Below are 18,191 nucleotides of genomic sequence, written 5' to 3' on the forward strand. Positions count from 1 at the left end.
AGCGTTACTCCCCTTCCATTGTGTCGTGTACAGCTGAGTGACTCTAGCCCAGAAAGCGTACTCTTCTTTCAAGAGAAGGGTTTTAAACAAGGAGCAAGGCTGCACCTGGAGGTTCTCAAGTGTGATCAAAAATACTCTGTCATCTGGTACCTTCTTTATCTTGAGGTAGTATTTAAGGTATGAGTCTTACTAAAATGAGAACCTGATGGTTTTAAACTTGGGTTTGGGGAATTGCCTTAAGCTGTATCCTTCAGGAAGGAACAAGTGGCTTCAAGGAAGAGTTTGTCTCATGAATCAAGGGCTGAGCAAGAAAAACAGTGTTCAAGTCTCTCCTCTCTTGCTGCATATTTTGGAGTACCCTTGGCAAGCATATTCCTGCTTGATAAAGTTTGCCCACGCAGTAGCTTAAGCAGCCTTCTCATTTCTCTTGGCTGTACCTGTCTAATTAAGTCTGCTTCTTTCGAATCAACAGCCCTGGGTAAGGCTCTCTCAGCCCAGCAGAGGGCAACGGCGAGACATTTCTGACCACCACCTACTGTAGTAAAAAGTGACGCAGCTTGCTGCAAGTGAAGGTTGTACACCAGCAATATCACAGGTGAAAAATGACACAAAACATGCTTTAATTGTCAAAACAACGAGCGAAAGATACGGCTATTAAAACAAAACCAAAATATTCAATATATAGTATCAAAAATGGAAGCAAGGAGGAAGTCAAACAATTGCTGCAGAAACTAAGTAGCAGCATGGAGGGAGTTACACACAGTCAGGTATTACGGTCAGTGAGAATGTTCTGCTTTAAACTCTTTATTTAAAGGATTTTCTTTTTAATAACAACGAGATACGTTTTTCTGAGCAATTAAGGCATTTTGGCTGTAAGCTTTACTGAATTCTGACAGACCTTCCATTTTTGGAACAAAAAAAATCCAACTGATCATGTTCACCTAAAAACCTGAATATTCATTACCGTTGCTAACTTGCAAGAGGAATTTCTCATAGGCAAACTTTGGTTCCTCTAGGGTAACCAGAAAATTACTTGAAAGGTAAATCATGCCATGTTGGAATCTTCACTTTCACTCACAGCTGCTTGTTCCGCAGAAGTTCTCCGGTCCTTAGCTGCTCTGGACTTCTTTTTCTTCTTCTCCTTTTGCTCCATGTTACTTGATGCAAGCTCTTCACTCCTCTGGGTGATATACTTCAGCTGAGAACAATAAACTAATCAGTCATCTACTGAGGAACTTCATTTATTCATGAGAAATTAGAGAGAAATGTTTAAGATAAATTAACAGGGCAAACACTCCAAAAAGGTTGACAAATATCAACTAGTTTTAATTCTTGCATGAAGGCTCAGTCTAAGCTGGATAAGCTCAGATGCTGAAATGCCCTGGCAAGACTAGGATTTATAAATGTACGTTACATCCATCTCTAGAACCAAGACAACACCACTAGCAGTTACTCAGAGCTGTAGTTTGCCGCGATACAATCTGAGCACAGAAACATTGCAAGATTCCTCTGCACCTACTTGATGTGAACAGCACATGACAGTTAGGAACACAAAATTCAGCTCCAGCACCTACTATGCCTTCCTCAGGCAAGTTCATGTTGCATATTTCAAGTCATAGAGGGAAAAAGTCCGCTCACATAAAGTTAAAATTAATAGTGGAAATACTCTTCTTCATGGAAGCACTTACAGGTATGACGGAACAGACTAGTGAATTTAGGTCCACTGAACATCACACAGATCAGCACACGAGAGGATACAGTAATGTGAACCAGCCCTGTATTAATGTTCACAGACTTAGCACCACAAGGTGGACTCAAGCTGTTCCTGACCTTAGGCTAAAACAAAGGAAAACGACATCGGGAAAAAAACAGGTGATTTACTTCCAAGACTGACAGTGCTGCAACGTGTCTGTTTGTTGCACTTTTGTACTTGGAACCTCAGCAGCCCTGTTGCAACCAGAACATTGCTGCTTGAATTGCAATCAGAGCTGTGTTCCCACAGTGAGGCAGTGTCATGAAGCAAAATAAGATGAAAATTAAAAAGTCACCGGATTGTGCCCATCCATCATCTATAAGCCAGTGAAACTGCTTAAGCAACAGTTGCTTCATCATCTATAGCCTTCATTCAAATGCTCTTAGGAATTAAACCAATTGGTTTAAGAATATTGTGAGACAGAAAATACAGTGAATCTCACCAAAGAATTGCTCCTTCTAGCCAAAAGCTTCACATCTTCTGTAGTGACTGTGCTTCGTTTTGCATGCCTGCATGAAATTAAAGAATACCCGTTAATGTGTTTGCCAACACTGGTCACAAGAGGCCATACAGCATCTAATTCACAACACTAACTAAAAGAGCTTAATAAGGACCCAGTAAACCAAACACACCTACCTTTTCCAACTATAATACACAAAAACTTATTTTACAATGTTTGTACGTGTACATCTAAATTCCCACAACTCCTGTGTAAAACCAGTAGAATTTAGCAACCAGAACTTCAAGCATCCTGTTCCATTCCTCTGACTTGCCAATAGGTCACTGTGTTAAGTTTTGACTCCTTAAAGCATTCCCTTACTTCCTCGAAGACCCAAATGAAACACAGGCATGCTACTAAGCATCCGTCACTCCCAAACCATCCAGTACCACCATGTATCAATGCATTTGACAATTAAATACAGTCATTAATCTAAACAATGACTTGTACAACATAACTGAACTTCCAAGATCAGGAAGAACCTACAGGGGAATATCTGTTTCCAAACTTCACAGCCACTATTTAATCAGCCAATAGAACCCTTTAAAACTTGAATTACAAGATGTATTTTAAAGATACTGGAGCTGAACACAAAAAAGGAAAGCCTTTGTAACAACCAAGTGTTCCAGTACATACCTTGCAAACATTTCAAGGTCTTTTGCAAAGGTCTCTAGAGAAAACACAAAGATGCGGCATATTTTAAAATGCTGACTCTGAGTAGAAAGAGACACATAACACAGTTCCAGCTGTTACAAAGATGTAACTGCAGATTATTCAAGTCAGTGATGAGAAGCGACCATAACTTGTCAGTACATGCCACCCTGTTGCACAGGCAGGTGGCCCACACAGTATTTCCACACACATTTAAGTGCTTTTTCCAGCTCTGAAAAATAGAACCACTATTTCTTGTACTTTTAAAATGTAACGCAAGACAAAATACACCAGTGGAACCTAGTTCCAGTGCCACTTTTTTAAAAGCATGGTTTCTCCAGCAATTGCTCTTCAACAAATAGATAAGATGCAAATTTCTGTACCGCACTGCCTGAAGGTGATCTCCGAAATAGCTGCGACGGTTTGTTTGCTGAACTGCACGTCTTTGTCTTCTGCCAGCTCCTGACACAGGCAGCCAACCGTGTAGTGAACCGCAGCCTTCAGCCTCTGAAAGGGCCCCAGGCGGGGACAGGTCAGTTCTCCGCAGACTGATAGAGTAGCTCTTGTACAAATCATCAAAACTGTTTAAAAGGGCGCAACATGAGCCCAACACACCCCGCAGCACCATGTCTCTCGCTCACTCCCCCCCCCCCCCCACCGCCACGGCTCCATCTTGTCCCGGCCGGGCCCTCCCCCGGCGGCGCTGGGGGTCAGCCGCGGCAGGTCAGGAGCGGGGCCGGGAAGGCGGCGGGGGTGCCAGCCCCGCCGTACCTGGGTGAGCAGGAGCCGCTCCTCGGTGCCCGCCGCCTCCATGGCGCGGCCCTCAGCGGCCCGGCTGCCTTTCCCGCCCAGCGCGGCGGGGCGGGGCCGCGCCGCCGCCATGTCGGGAGCCCCGCCCGTACAGCGCCGCTACCACCGCCCCGGGCGGGCGTCCGGCTGCTGCGGGAAGGGGCTGCTCCGGGGCAGATCCGAGACCCCCCAGGGCAGATCCGAGACACTCCCCCAGCAACCGTCGCCGCACCGCGAGGGGCAGAGCAAACCCTGACCCCGCTCCCCTCGTTGCTGAGCGGGGGGGCGTCCGAAGGTGTCCTTCTACCGGCGAGGAAACCCGCTGTCCCGCCGCAGAGCCCGGCCGCCAGGAGAGGCTGCAGAAGGCCTTGCACGGTACCCTGAGGCCAGTACCCTGGGCACGGTCCGGTTTTAAGCGGTACCCGTCCTGTTCGGACACCTCCCAGGAGGGTTCTGGACCCACCCGGCCCACGAAAGGCCGTCCCGACACCGGGAGCTCGTGCGTGTGCCCGGCCGAGGTCCAACGAGGGCCAAGCAGAGATGTAGAGCAACACCGGCCGCTGTCCTCATCCCTGCCCAAGCGGTTCGGTTCCAGGGAGAGGCCAGAACAAGCACTGCTGTGATAAACCCGGTCAGACACATGCTGCTCGCTCCGACTTGACAGCTGCCAGGTTCCAGCACAATGGGATTCCAGACAGAGGAGACCTGTTTCTCAGCACGAGTATCATCCTAAGCACTAAACCAGGTTGGCGGGAGTATCTTCCACCAAAACACACCACCTATGCACACAAAAGGGGCAAAACCGTTCCTGCTGCCCACCACAGTGGTTTCTAACACAATTCTCCTGAGGGAGAACCCAAACCACAAACGCTGGGGCAAACCGACTGCTGGATGTTCGTGACCCTCCAGTTATCACTACTGCCTGCAATTTGTCACACAGTTATTTTATAGAATTCCTAAATCTGACCACACAATCTGCAGAGGAGTTGCTTTAAATTTAAAGCAATCTTTTGCTAGTTATACAGATATTCAACTAATAACTAACAGCTGTCTCAGCAGAAATAAATGGAGCAAAAAATTAATATAAAAAAATCAGAGCACAGCACAAAACACTTGAGAGGTTCCGAGAAAAACAAACAAAAAAAAGGTAGAGGTGAATTTTCAGAAGTCCTGAAGATGATTGGCAGTGGTACTGCAGGAAGAAGATACTGAATAGGCCCAACTTTGTGTACTACTGCCAGGTATTTTTAATTGCCCTATGGGAAGGGGAGGCAAAGAAGCAGATTTGGGGAAAAGAGTGCAGGCACACAGCTCAGCTAACAGTTTATGCCAGAGCTTAGAACTGGGAACAACAGTTGGAGGGAGAATGGCTTGGTGACCGGAGCATCGGTCTTGACACCCCTGACCCGCATTCAGGTTTCTCCATGATCCATCCCACCCTCACCCTTTCAAAGAAAAACAGAGCTGACAGCGTGAAAGATTGTGTGCAGGGGACACCCAGGAATTAATCTTTAAGAACCAAGCTACTACCTGTTGCGAATAAACAGCAACCAAAAAAAAGGCCTTTACCTCCCTGGAATCTTGCGTAGCATTACTGTGCTGTCTGCCATTCTCCACTTTAGCCATTACTGAAATGCAGTCATTTCTATCTTGGTCCCTATGAGTCTATGCACTATCATACAATAAAAATATTATCATTTTAAAATGTATTCTATTAAATACTGCACAAAAACATTTTAGCCAATTCTGGCCAGCAGCAGTGGAAAGAAAACACCTCAATGCATTTACAAGCAAATTTATTTAGCTTTCTTATATGATATCTATATTTATATAGATATATATGAAATATACTCACAAGTTATTACAAAAGTGTGCAAACACAAGTTCTAGCACAGTACAGTAAAAAGTGGTATTCTAGGAGGAATATCTGAGATCTACAGTATCTTGACTTCAAGAGGAAATATTTCCATTAGACATTGTAGGCGGAAGAGGACACGTTTCCTCCATGACCTGTCCAGTTAGTATGGATAAATACACCCGGCTTCGATAACAGTTCGTATGTATGTGCACCAAAGTAATCGCGCTGAGCCTGGAATAAGAACACACACACAAACCAGACACGTGAATATCACCCTCACATGAGTACTAGGAGTTGCATCTACTGATGCTCGACTATAGGAATACTAGAAATAAGAGCTGATTCCAATATTGTAACATTCAAACTTATTTGCTCATTATTAGCAAAATCACTGCAATGAAATACTAATATCTAGTAATTAAGAGTTCTGTAGAAAGACAAGTATATTATTTCTGTTACATACATCCTAAAGGTTCAAAGATAGTTACTTCTTTGTACAGCATTTTGATTCAAAGATATCATCACCCTTCATCCACAGGCGGAATACTAACACATGCTGGGCACTGTCAGACCAATACCTCTGGTGTTCTCTATCCAGACATCTCATAGTATTTTACTGCCACGAATTCCAGGTTTAACAGAATTATATCAGGCAATCCATGTCTTCATCTTAACAACGTTGGAGTGATTAGGACATACTGCCATCACGGCCTTTAGGCCAGTATTTAAATAACATGATGATATTTCAGTAGCCAGAATATCTGCTACACTACTTCAGACACCCACCTGAATCAGGTTAGCTGGTAATACTGCATGCCTGTATCCATCATAAAATGAAAGTGCTGTAGTGAAGCAGGGCATGGGGATACCAATCTGTACTCCAGTACTGATCACACGTCGCCAGGAGTCCTGGAAGAGAGGAAAAAGGGGGGTTGGTGCGTGCTCAGAGGTACACCTGAGAGTGTATAGTATAGTATACTAGTATAACAGCATGTGCTATTTCATGTTATATGAAAAATACGGACCAAGTCTGAGCAAATGCAGCCATAGATGACTTTACACAAACAAGGTTGATGCAAAATAATGCCAAGTAAGATAAGAGTTAACAAACAGGACAGTAAGAGTGCAGACATGTACTTCACATGCAATCAGACCACAGCCTCAAGCAAGGATGCTGCTCTTTCACATAACCAGTTTACGTGATCCCAAACCACGAACACAGTGGGGAACATAAGGAGCAAACACTGAGGCACTTTCAGGACCCCTAATCAAGCACAGTACAAAGCCCTCCCAAGGACGTAAGAGGTCAGCACAAGACAGACACGTGGATAATCCTCATTTCAACTGTACATCTGATGTAGTAACCTGCATGGAATATTCAGCTTCAGTTAAAAGAATTATTAATGACAATATATGACTTCTTTGTTGGCCAGATAATCTGGGTTTTAGTTCTGCTGTCAGTCTGCTGGCGGTCAGCTCCGTCCAAATCAGAACACTGTTTGGACAGACCTAGGTCTAAAGAATGGCCTGTCTGGAACACTGTTGTTTTGGTGCTACTGCAAACAATGGTAATAGCACAGAGCTTTGTACTCTGTACAACTGAAATCCCAGTGCACGGCAGGCACAAGATACAGGGCAGTGACAAGAATGTTCACACAGGCTTGACATTTTTTCCTCACATTGTGGTTCTTCTGAATCGCTAGATTTCTGCCTAAGGCTCTTCTCTAACAGTAAAATGGAAACCTTACGTTTCTAATAGTAGCTTGGCCAGTATCAGAAAAAGCACGACACAACGAGGACTATATGTTCGTTTGCTCCTGTATTATCTTTGGGTTGACAGTACAAATACACCTTTCAACATTACATGAGACCTCAGGTCATTGCTTGATGTATCTGGCTGCTGATTTATAAAGTTGTGCTTCAGTGATGCAACCCCCTTTTTTTTTTTTCCTTCATTTAGAACTAACATTCTCCAACTTTCTGATGAAATAGAGGCATTTGTAGTCATTTTTTCGAGGACAGGTCGCTAACCCTGGTGTCTGGCAAAATTCTAATTTGGACCTCAGTAGAGCCCACCTCACCTCAGCAACCTTCTTGTTCAACCAGCTCCAGCTATGTAGGTTTTCCCCTGCCTTGATCCTGTAAGACTGGTACGTTCTACTAGAGAAGGGCACTTTGAAGCCATAGATAATGAATTCCTACACCCATACATTATGTGCACACAGATACACATGCACAGTCGAAAAGAGCTTAAGGATTGTTTAGAGATCTTTGGGATTAAGGATACTGTATAAATTGGTTTCAAGGGTGTTCTCTACCTTTTCATTTTTCAGTCTAAATATACTTGTGAAGGTAACTCTTAGGACAGAAGTAGAAGTCGTCCAGACTGTAAACTATTGTTTTTTAGGCTCCTCCTTCCTTGGAAACTCACCTGGCAGTTTTCAACAGCTGTCTTAAAGAAATCATCCAACAGCAAATTCTGGAGCTCAGGGTTTCGATCAAAAGCATCTTTGATTTTTCCCAGGAACACACTAGGCAGAACACACATAAACCAGGAATAAAACTTCATGGCTTCCAACAAAGGCCCAGAATTCAGAACTTACAGTGCCAAAATTTGACTCAGCCAAACTCAGATTCCAAACACTGAGAAGGATGCAAACAAAACAAAGACCAAAGAAAATCCTCAGTAGCTAAGCCACCAGAAAATTGGCTTCATCTGATAACCTTTAGTGCCGTCTGCAGAATCAGCCTCTCCGTATCTTATCAGCAGATTAACTCCATGGATTTTCCAAGAAAATCTCTAGGCTTGTCACTCTAGCACCGCATAAACTAAGTTGCCTGCTCTTCTTCCCTCAGCAACTAAAGTCCCTCTTGATCTTAATTACCTTCTGATGATGCAGCCTCCCCTCCACATCAGGGCAATGCCACCGTAATTCAGCGTCCAGCCAAATTCTTTGGCTGCTTGTCTCAGCAGCATGAAGCCTTGAGCATATGAGATAATCTTGGAAGCATACAGGGCCTAAAAAAGCAAATTCACATTCCAAGTGAGGTCCTACAAAGTTGAACGAGAAGCTTCACAGTCTACACGCTCTGTTTATCCCATATCTCATCAGTACAGTAGCCACATTCCAGCTGAGAACCAAAATATCCTTTCCAATTGTTGCAAAGTTTGGTCTCAGAGAGAGATCAAGAGCTATTATCCCCGTTACAACGACGGGAGTGTTGAGGGGTGAAAAGGTAAGCTCCCGTGCGTGAATTATGACCTCTGCAGCCCAGCCAGTTGTCACTGCTTACTGTGGCTTAGACCAATTCCTTCAGGACTGTCCTTTGGTCAGGAACTGGTTGGACTATGCTGTGCAGACACCACTAGACAATGCACCGTGGGACAGCTAAAAACAGGAACCAATTGTCATGAAATGGAAACCCAGGAGCTCCTCATCAGGGTTTACAGTACCCAACACCTGCTCTGATAAGCAGCTTTAATGCAGCCCCCTGGCAAGCCCAACGACTCACCTTGCGTATGTCCTCCAGAAAGGCCTTCTTGTCCCCATTGAATGGAGCCATTTTCGGCCCCTCCAGCAGCTTACTGGCCTGTACTCTCTCATCCTTGAGGGAAGACAGGCACCGTGCAAACACAGCTTCACCTTTAAGCATGGTAGGAAAGGGCAGATAATTAGAAAGTCCAACATCACTGTTACAATCTCAGATACTTGTCCTCAAGCACACAGCCAGAGCGCCACATACATAATGAAACAGTCACATGGGAAGAGAGGTGTGCAAATGAATTGTTTTAACAGCACTACTGAGGGACCAAACTGCCAGTCAGCATAACCACTGGGTAAATATTGACTGATACAGCTTTCAAACGATAAAGAAAAAAAAAAGCCACAAGTTATCCACACAAAAATTTATCCTCAGGAACCTTCACCAGGTCTTAGTTTTAAGAATCTACTTTAAAATCTCTTCCTATCTATAAAAGACAGGCAGTGTTGCACTGCAGTCTAGGGACAGGCAAGGCTGAAGACTTCACCAATTATTGTATCATGCTTTGAAGATAAAAAGCTGTTGCATAAATGCCAACTCACATTAATTAGATGTGCTTTGAAATACACACATGCAAAATAAAGGCAATTAAACTCAAGAATAAATCAGCAGGTTGACTTACAAGAGGAAATGGGGTTTACAAATTTGGTAGGCCCATAACATTACTATTCAGAAGCCCGTAAGAAAGTTTTATAACATCACTAAGCAGGTTACTAAGTGTCATTCACCAGGGCAAAGGAGTTAGCCAGGCAGTATCTTCAGCTCCTAAAGGGAAAGCCTGAACGCCAATCTCTTGATCTGCCTCAGCCAATTCCTAATCATGCTGCTTTAAGTTGTACTTATTTGCGATTGAAGATGGTATTGTTAAATGGAAAAAAAAAAAGTTTCCTTTCCAGGATCTGATAGAAGGAAAGCAATCGAGTTTATTATACTCTTCATACTGAACTTTTCTTCCACCTTTTAAATGAGTCATGGATTAATAAAAAAAAAAAACCAAACCCCAAAAAAATCAACAAAAAAACAACCAAAAAAAAGAGGAAGGAGTAATATTTTCACACGATTCCGGATCCTCCCTACAGTAGGATTAACATATTGTATCGAAATCAGAACAGGCTCCTCTTCATTTTTGCAAAAACTTCCTTCTACACTGAGGAGGGGAAGGGGGTGGGTAGAAATCAGGAAAAAGCAGGAGTAGCACGACTCTGCTTTCACAAGCAGAAGCCTGCAAGTCACGCTTATGCAGTAAAACCACACACACAGCAACTGCCCTGAGGACGGCCTCGTTTGCACAAGGGCTATTGCACATACTTCCCTATCAACTCATCGTTACCTAACCACGCTCCCCTGGCACTGCAGAGGGCTAATTAGGGAGTGTCTCCTCCACCCCTGGTCTTTGCAAGAACCCCAAACAGGAGAATATCAACAGCACAAGCAAGAAACACTGTTTCAAGGCTAGAACTGTGGCTGTAGTGGAATATTAAAACCATTTACAAAACTTGTTTTCTAAAAGCATGTCGTTGGAATGCAGGCACATTTCTGATTGCTGTCACTGCAGTTACCCTCCTCTAGCCCACTGAATACAGTTTTTCTTATCTTCTAACAACAATAGGACTTGGCCAGCCAAGGCAAAGGGAAAAAAAGAAAAAAGAGGTAGAGAAAGCATGAAAATTAGAGCCAATCTGAGAGCAAAGAACCTGTTGAGTCATCTTATCTGCTCCACAGCAAAGTCTACATTGGACCTGTGGTAAGAGAGCGCTCTGTGTTGCAGATGGATTACAGCTCCTGTGTCTCAATTCCATTCAGAGGCCAGGTTAGACAAAAGGGCAGGTAACAAGACTGTTAGGTCAGTCTGTGAGCAGCTTAACTCTCACACTTTAGGGATATAATTCAAAGCAATTACAAAATACATTTCCATCACCTTAGTTTGGCTTTGGATCAGCAGCCTCATTAGCCACAGAATACAAATCAGCAGCAGTCCAGAGCGTATAAAGAAACACCACAACCAACTGTTGTGGAAAAAGAGCAGTCACCACCACCGGGCAGCAGGCTGCTGCTATTCCCAAATAAATCTGCCTGGGCCCCTCGGCCCACAATACAGCCTGTCCCTCGTGCTCCCGTTTAGTCACACTAATGCTGGGGTAGCTAAGTCATACTGAAACACAGAAACAGAAGACTTAGGTAGATACCTGAACAATAATTCTTATGCCTTCAGAGAAGCCCAAGTAGTCATCAAGCAGTGGTCAAGCAACAAGGTTTTGAGGGTGTCCTGCCTCTATGTTTAGGTTGTTTTTTCTTTTAACATTTTTAAGGCTATGATGGGATTTGGAGTAGCAGGTAGGTAGAGGATTAGTGAGAGGAACATTGCATCAATCTAGCATGACACTTCTAGCACAGCACTTACATTCACCTGTCACCAGCACACGGACAAAGGCATGCTAACAGTACTACTGACACTGGAGAAACAAGGCAAAAACAAGCCCAGCAAAGGAAAACACTAACGGATTTCAAGGGCAGAAAGACTGCAACAGCTACACCCAGGAGAGCCTCTTCTGCAAGCCAAGCCCTAGTGTGGGCTCATTTCTGAGATTTCACGCTCCTTACTGTGATGTGGTACATGCAGGTACGAAAGACGAGGCCAGATCGAAGAACCAGTTACCTATGAGTGTGACAGGGACTCCATATTCCAGGGCAGAAATGGCGGTCCACTTCCCTGTGCCTTTTTGTCCTGCACTGTCCTTGATCTTTGGGAGGAGGTATTTGCCATCGCTGTCTTTGAATTTGAGAATATTGGCTGTGATTTCAATCAGGAAAGAGTCCAACTCTGTTTTATTCCATTCCTGAAATACCTAGAACAGGAGAAAAAGTGTGTGTGTATATATACATACATACACACAGACACACACACCAGTTTACTGGTGTTACTTATATGTCTCCTACATATATATCAACTGATTTGTTGTATCCATACAGAAGACGGTTACACTACCTCAGTCACTGGTTACCAGTGCCCTGCCACATCTACCAAGGACTTCAGCGCTGCTGAAAGGCCACGGTGCAGGAGCCCTGCACTGGCAGGAGCACACCCCAGACTCAGAGACGCAGAGCACCCCTCCAACTGGGAAAGCAGAGGCACAGCCCGTCCTGCTGCCTATCATCATGGGCACTGAAGGCTGGAAACAGAACTGTCCTTTCAAGACACATCATCCTTATTGACTTGCTTCATAAAGGTCTTTGCAAGATGCCTGCTCGATTATCATAACACTCAATGTGTTACTAGCTTTTTTCAGGCAAGGCAATTCACATCTCTACATAAGAAGGTGCTTCCTGGGGAGAAATCAGCTGTAGAATGGGAGTGTTTTAGACAACTTCTATAAACATTCAGGTATACGTGCTGGCTGCTCCCTACCTCATTTGAAGCTCAGGAATATTGTGCCCTGCCCTTGGCAAAAGGCGTGTCAGAAAAATTAACTTCACGTGCGTGGAGCAGCTTCACCCAAGCCCAGCTGGCTCCATCAACGGCAGACAGCCACCACGGCTCAAGAAGGCACGACATGAAAAACCACAGATCACCTTTGACATCTCATCATGCTCCATGCCCACCACATCTTTCATCAGGTGATAGGCCTCACAGATCAGCTGCATATCTCCGTATTCAATCCCATTGTGCACCATCTTCACAAAGTGTCCAGCGCCCTCATCTCCTACCTGTCAGGAAACATCCAAGAATGTCACCAGCAACAGTGCTGTCACCACTTCCAGTGTTTAATACCTGCCTACAGCTTCCTTCTGCTGAAGGGAAGGATGGAAGGAAGCCCAGCGCTAACTGAAAATGCTGTGGGTCATCAATGCTTTTAGCTCTGCCAGTGCACGACCCAGCCACAAAACTTTGTCTTTCCATTGTATGGGATAAGTTATCAGAGATGGTAGATTCGAATTTAATGCAGTCAGCCAGAAAACCAACCCACTAATATTGCTGGTTTTATTAAGGACAAACACACATGAGCTTCAGCAACCAAACTACCTAAGCACAGATCTAACCACAACGTAAGGTCAGTATCAAATCAATATTTACCCAGTCACAACAAGGTTCCCCAGATCCCACTTTAGCAGCAATGCTCTGAAATATGGTCTTGATGTGGGGCCTGTGAGGAGAAATAATATGTCTCAGCAGATAGGAAGAGGACACAAACACCACCAAAAAAAAAATCCCTCGGTATAATGCATTCCTCTGTAACCTGCCAAAAAGCAGCCTGGGGTGAGGGCATGCTGGCAGGCTGACAACCCACCACACAGCAGTGTCAAATAAAACGTATGGTTTTCCCAGAACTAGACACTGTTTGCAAGAAATGGGGCCAGCCTGTGTCACACTTACAACACTGTCCAGACAAGCTTAATGTACCTAAAGGAGCCCAAATATTATCTTCTCCATTTTAGAAATGGGGAAGCAGAGGCAGGTTATGACACAGGATCACACTCAGCGAGGATCAGAGGCAGAGCTGAAACAAAATCCCTTTCTGCTTTATAGCCACAAGAAAAATCCAGGGTGATCTGGAGAAGAGGGAAGGAGGGAAGAAACTCCACAAATGCAAGTCAGGATATAATTATCTGCATTATTGCAGTGATTAGGAGCTTTTGTCATTGCCAGGCTCCCCAAGTGTAGTGAATTGCTTAGCCAACAGCACGGCATTACAGAGTGCCAACTCCAGAGCAACTCTACTGAGCTGTTTATGGCAAAAAGATGATCAGACAGCAGGGAACTGTTACGTTGTTTCCGGGTTTATGCCATCAAATTTGAACAGGCTGATATTGGTATGAAGTGCTAATGCAAACAGACAGGGACTTGAGAGATTCTAAGGCTCAGGCAGAGCCCAGACACACATTTCCTTTCTACATTTACAGAAAGAATGGGCAACCAGGGATAAAGTCTGACCCAGACATTGACGTACAGCCCGTACTAACAGGAGTACAAAGCAGCAGGGCAGCATGGCGCAAACTTCCAAAAAATTCATGTATTCAGTAGTCAGTACAAACAGGTACTGAAGCCTCTTTTATAATGTGTCTCACTGCAGAGATATTTTCTGCCGCCTGGTTCACGTTTAACAGCTCTCCAAGGGGTTAGGGCCCCAAAGGAAATAATCAAGAACAGTACTTCTTTAAAATTTAAGCAAAATTGTTTTCTCCCTGACATACATTTCTCCCTGAAGACTTCTGTAGGTACTGCTTTCGCCTGCGGATTCCTGGAAGAAAAACATGCCTTTGTTTGGCCTGCCATGAAAGCACAGCGCTGCCCTGTGACCCCAGCAAGGCTGAGAAACCTTGAGCCTTGAGGAAGTGAGAAGGCAGCATATCTTGTTCTCTCCACACCCACGTCCTCCTCCTTCCCTCCCTCAGCTCTCAATGTGAACAGAAGACGATTGTTGCTGACCATTCTGAAGGAGAGTACACTGGCTCCTGCTTACCAGGCTTCTTTGGCTCCTCCTGGCATGAGGGAAGGACCATATCTGGCACCTTCCTCTCCACCACTAACACCGCTCCCAACAAATAAGATGCCCTTTTCCTGTAGTTCCTTACAACGTCTCTGGAACAAAGAGCAGAACAGCATGATTTAATTTCTTTTACAAGCGAAGGATAGCAATCCAGACCTAAAATTAGGTTTTCAATTCTGGACATGCTAGAAGACAACCTTAGAGAAGGCTTGTACATACATCAAAGTGAACATTAGGAAACTTCCTGTTGCTTTGACAGGGATCCTTGCAAAACAGACACGCTGAGAAAACAAAGTCCTTAGAAGCACCAGATAAAACAGAGCAGTACTGAGGCTGGAAAAGGCTCAGAATTAAGTGTCAGGTGATGCAAAGATGTGGGGGAGGCAGACAAGGCCCAAGGCGGAGTTGCCGAGTTCACTGCAGAGTGAAGGTGCAAGCACGGACAACTGTAAGGCAAACTGCCTCCCTCTGAGCGGAGAGCAGCACGGGCTGAGATCCCTAAAGGGAGCTGCGAGCTGCCACCATTGATCCTCATTTAGTGCCCGTTTTTTACTCTGGGACGGCCAACTCGCTTATCCGAGATCAGGATGCCAAGGCAGGAGGACTAACCCCAGCACCCCTTCTAAGATTCACAAGTACCAATCTGAAGGCAATATTTTCATGTAAGCACCCCAGCTATGCTAACACAACTTCTGTAATGACTATAGTTAGAGCTTGCTCACAAGCAGGCTTTTTCTTATTAAAAAAAAAAAAAAAAACCAAAAAAAACCCCACCCAACAAACAAACAAACAAACCAAAACCCAACACCCCAAACCCCAGACAATTGCTCTTTTCATTACCAAGACAGCCAAACCAGCAGTTCTGTCTTACTAGATTTTCCCGTGGTCACACAGGATTGAAATACTACAACAAAACATCCTCAGATTTTCAAATCTCCCTGAAAACTCTTTAAGATTGAAACGTGAAATTTTCTAAAGGCCTTCATTTAAACTATGTCAATAAAAATATTTTTTGATGATCTGGGCAACTTCTATAAAACACACTTTCAGAACAGACCTTAACTACCGTACAACTGCTTTTTAATAGGCTGCATGGTCTAATTTTGCAGAGATAATTCAGTTTGGCCTTCCCTGAGCAGAGGGAAGATGGCATCTTACTGACTGACTATTCTGATGATCAGAGGAGAAAGAATCATGTGTGGTTTATTCACCCACTTCAGACAGAAAACAGGCTTACTGTGGTATCTCTGTACTCAGAATTCCCACCATCGATTATGATGTCTCCAGTCTCCAATAACGGCACCTGCCAAAAATAAATCAGCATGTTGGTTTTCTCCATGCACCAAAAACCCTGTTAGTGATGAATAATTGAGATCTTCCAGAGAAAACTTCTCCAAAAGACAGCAAGAAGTCACAGGTAGAAAGAATGTTTGCCTCACCAATTTATTAATGAAGTCATCCACTGCACTTCCAGCCTTCACCAGCAAGATAATGCGACGGGGCTTCTTTAACTTAGAGACCATCTCCTCCAGGCTGTGAGCACCGATCACTTTGGTTCCCTTGGCTTCATTGGCCAGAAAGTCATCCACTTTGGAAACCGTCCTGTTAAAAGCACAGACCTGAGGGACCAAAAAAACATGTTAATAAAAGCTGCCAGCAGAACAGCTACTTTAGCTCCGACTACAAATGACATAAGCAAGGTTCAACACCATGTGCTCTCCCACTTCCACCTTCCCTCAGGACACAGGGCAGGGATGAAGCTGCAGCGTGTCTTTGCAAGTGCCCCCGGAGCCAACCCCCAAACTTCAGGGAAAAATCGTACATAACTAACACACCAGGTGGCCAGCGGAGTGCAGGCACACACCACTGGTTTTCTCTGGCAACGGGACAAAGGGCAGCCTAGGTTATAACTAAAAGGAGGAAACAACACCCATTAGACCGGCACAAGGAAGGAAAATAAAAAACCAAAAACCCGACCACCCACCAAATGCTCAGCATCCATCCCAAGTGCTAGCAGGACAGCCTTTCCAAACAATATTTTCCTTTGCTTACCACGAAGCCATGGTCATTCATATTCAAAATAAGATTTTGACCCATCACAGCCAGTCCAATCAAAGCAATGTCGGCTCTGGAATGTGGAAGAACAAAAATGCCAGGTCAGTCTCGTTAGCAGCGATCTAGCACTAGCATCCAGACCCTCTGTCCGGCTGTTCATCTCACCAAATGCTCAGCCAGCCATCCCCTTTCTAACAAACAAACTGATTCTGTAGGTTACTACAGCAAGAAATCCTTCTGACTCCCAGTCAGTCCAGCAGACAGAGTGGAGACCAACCTATTGCCTGTTCCAAGTCACCAAGATTTCTTCCCAACTACCAAGACACGACTAGTTGAGTAGAAGTTATCCAAAACACTGCACTAGGATGCAGGGAGTGAAGCAAGTGGCTCTAACACGTCACTGATGGATCAGCTCTATCACAGCTCCATATTTGACAGACGCTGTGCTATAGCATCATGTCTGGACACTGCACCGAGTTTTTGCTTCTGCTACACAAACTGTCTCAGATTTGGGGCGAGCAAAGGAAAAGAGGGGAAACGGGATATCCTGCTAGAGGCTGGCTCAGCTCGCAAGGGGCCTGCACGCAGGGAAACCCACCTGCCCGCCCGGGTCAGGAACGAGCCTCCTGCTTCACAGCCGTGACTCCAACACTGACCGCTCCCAGATTTTGGCAGAAAATCTCTCACCCGAATGACTTACTCTCCTTTGCGGTCTCTCACCCGCCGCAGAGCCTCTAACGGTGAAAAACGAACCCGCCGTCCGGGGCCCCATCGCCTCCCTCCTTCTCCCTCCCGGACACACCGAGGAACCGGCCGAACAGGAACGCCGGGACCGCACGGACTCGGCCGCTCCCCCCACATCGGCCCGACTTAAAACCAGGTTTTGCGGAGAGGCCGCTCGGCAGCGGCTGGAAAGGCTCCCGCCTCCCCTCAGCCCGCCGGGCCACGCTCCCGGCTCTCCCCACGGCGCCTCCCCCCTCGCCGCTAACGGTCCGTAAGGCCTCTCCCGTGAGCGGCCGGCCCCTCCGGGCTCTCGCAGCCCCGGCAGCCCCGCAGGCAGCCCGCCGGCCCCCGCCCGCCCACGGTCCCGCCCGCCGGCCCCCGCCCGCACTCACTGGGCCATCGCGGCGGCGCCCCGGGGACCTGCAGGCGGCGGCGGCGGCGTCTCCTCTCGGGGATCGGCCTGCGGCGCGCGCGCCCCGCCGGCCCTCAGCCGCGCGGGCGGGGTGGGGCGCGGTGGGGCGCGCCCCATTGGGTCATCCGGCCAGCCCCGCCCCCCGCCCATGGGCCGATGGTCGTAGCGCCCCGCCCCCTTAAAGGGGCCGCGCGCGGGAGAGGGAGGCGGCGGCAGTGGTCGTCAGGGAGGGATTTCAGCGGCCGGTCCCTGCGCCGAAGGCCCCGACGCCGCCCGCAAGGCCCGCGGTGCCCCGAAGGGACCCCCCCATGGCCTTAACCCAGCTGCTGGAACCTCAGGCAGCGCTGCTGTGTGTCTGTGCGGAATTTGGGCAAAAAGAAACTTAAAAACCCGCCCGCGTGTCAGCACCGAGATTAAAACTG

The 18,191-nt window shown here is 46.1% G+C and overlaps 2 protein-coding genes across 2 annotated transcripts; both read right to left on the bottom strand.

Moving 5' to 3' along the window:
* Positions 1–1,045: 1,045 nt before the first annotated feature.
* Positions 1,046–3,785, bottom strand: CENPS (centromere protein S). The gene is made up of 5 exons (XM_086476247.1): positions 3,675–3,785; positions 3,287–3,410; positions 2,889–2,922; positions 2,196–2,262; positions 1,046–1,198 (listed from the first exon to the last, which is right to left on the bottom strand). Exons 1-5 carry the CDS (start codon positions 3,783–3,785, stop codon positions 1,046–1,048), a joined length of 489 nt encoding a protein of 162 aa, XP_086332373.1.
* Positions 3,786–5,471: 1,686 nt separating this feature from the next.
* On the bottom strand, positions 5,472–17,785 carry PGD (phosphogluconate dehydrogenase). Its single transcript, XM_086476014.1, has 13 exons — positions 17,750–17,785; positions 16,632–16,707; positions 16,019–16,198; positions 15,817–15,882; positions 14,553–14,671; positions 13,166–13,235; positions 12,664–12,798; positions 11,750–11,939; positions 9,064–9,194; positions 8,436–8,569; positions 7,982–8,081; positions 6,337–6,459; positions 5,472–5,781 (listed from the first exon to the last, which is right to left on the bottom strand). The coding sequence occupies exons 1-13, from the start codon at positions 17,755–17,757 to the stop codon at positions 5,662–5,664; spliced, it is 1,452 nt and encodes a 483-aa protein (XP_086332140.1). The 5' UTR covers positions 17,758–17,785; the 3' UTR covers positions 5,472–5,661.
* Positions 17,786–18,191: the final 406 nt, after the last annotated feature.

This window comes from Leptosomus discolor, chromosome 20, assembly GCF_034619465.1.
Source record: "Leptosomus discolor isolate bLepDis1 chromosome 20, bLepDis1.hap2, whole genome shotgun sequence".
In the NCBI taxonomy this organism is placed as follows: domain Eukaryota; kingdom Metazoa; phylum Chordata; class Aves; order Leptosomiformes; family Leptosomidae; genus Leptosomus; species Leptosomus discolor.

Coding starts and splice junctions, on each gene's coding strand:
- CENPS (XM_086476247.1), bottom strand. CDS start 3,785: ATGGCGGCGGCGCGGCCCCGCCCCGCCGCGCTGGGCGGGAAAGGCAGC. Junction 2,923..3,286: donor GATCACCTTCAGGCAGTGCG/GTACAGAAATTT, acceptor TGTTTTCTCTAG/AGACCTTTGCAAAAGACCTT. Junction 1,199..2,195: donor CTAGAAGGAGCAATTCTTTG/GTGAGATTCACT, acceptor TATTGTTCTCAG/CTGAAGTATATCACCCAGAG.
- PGD (XM_086476014.1), bottom strand. Junction 15,883..16,018: donor ATGACTTCATTAATAAATTG/GTGAGGCAAACA, acceptor TATTTTTGGCAG/GTGCCGTTATTGGAGACTGG. Junction 5,782..6,336: donor TACCAGCTAACCTGATTCAG/GTGGGTGTCTGA, acceptor TTCTTATTCCAG/GCTCAGCGCGATTACTTTGG.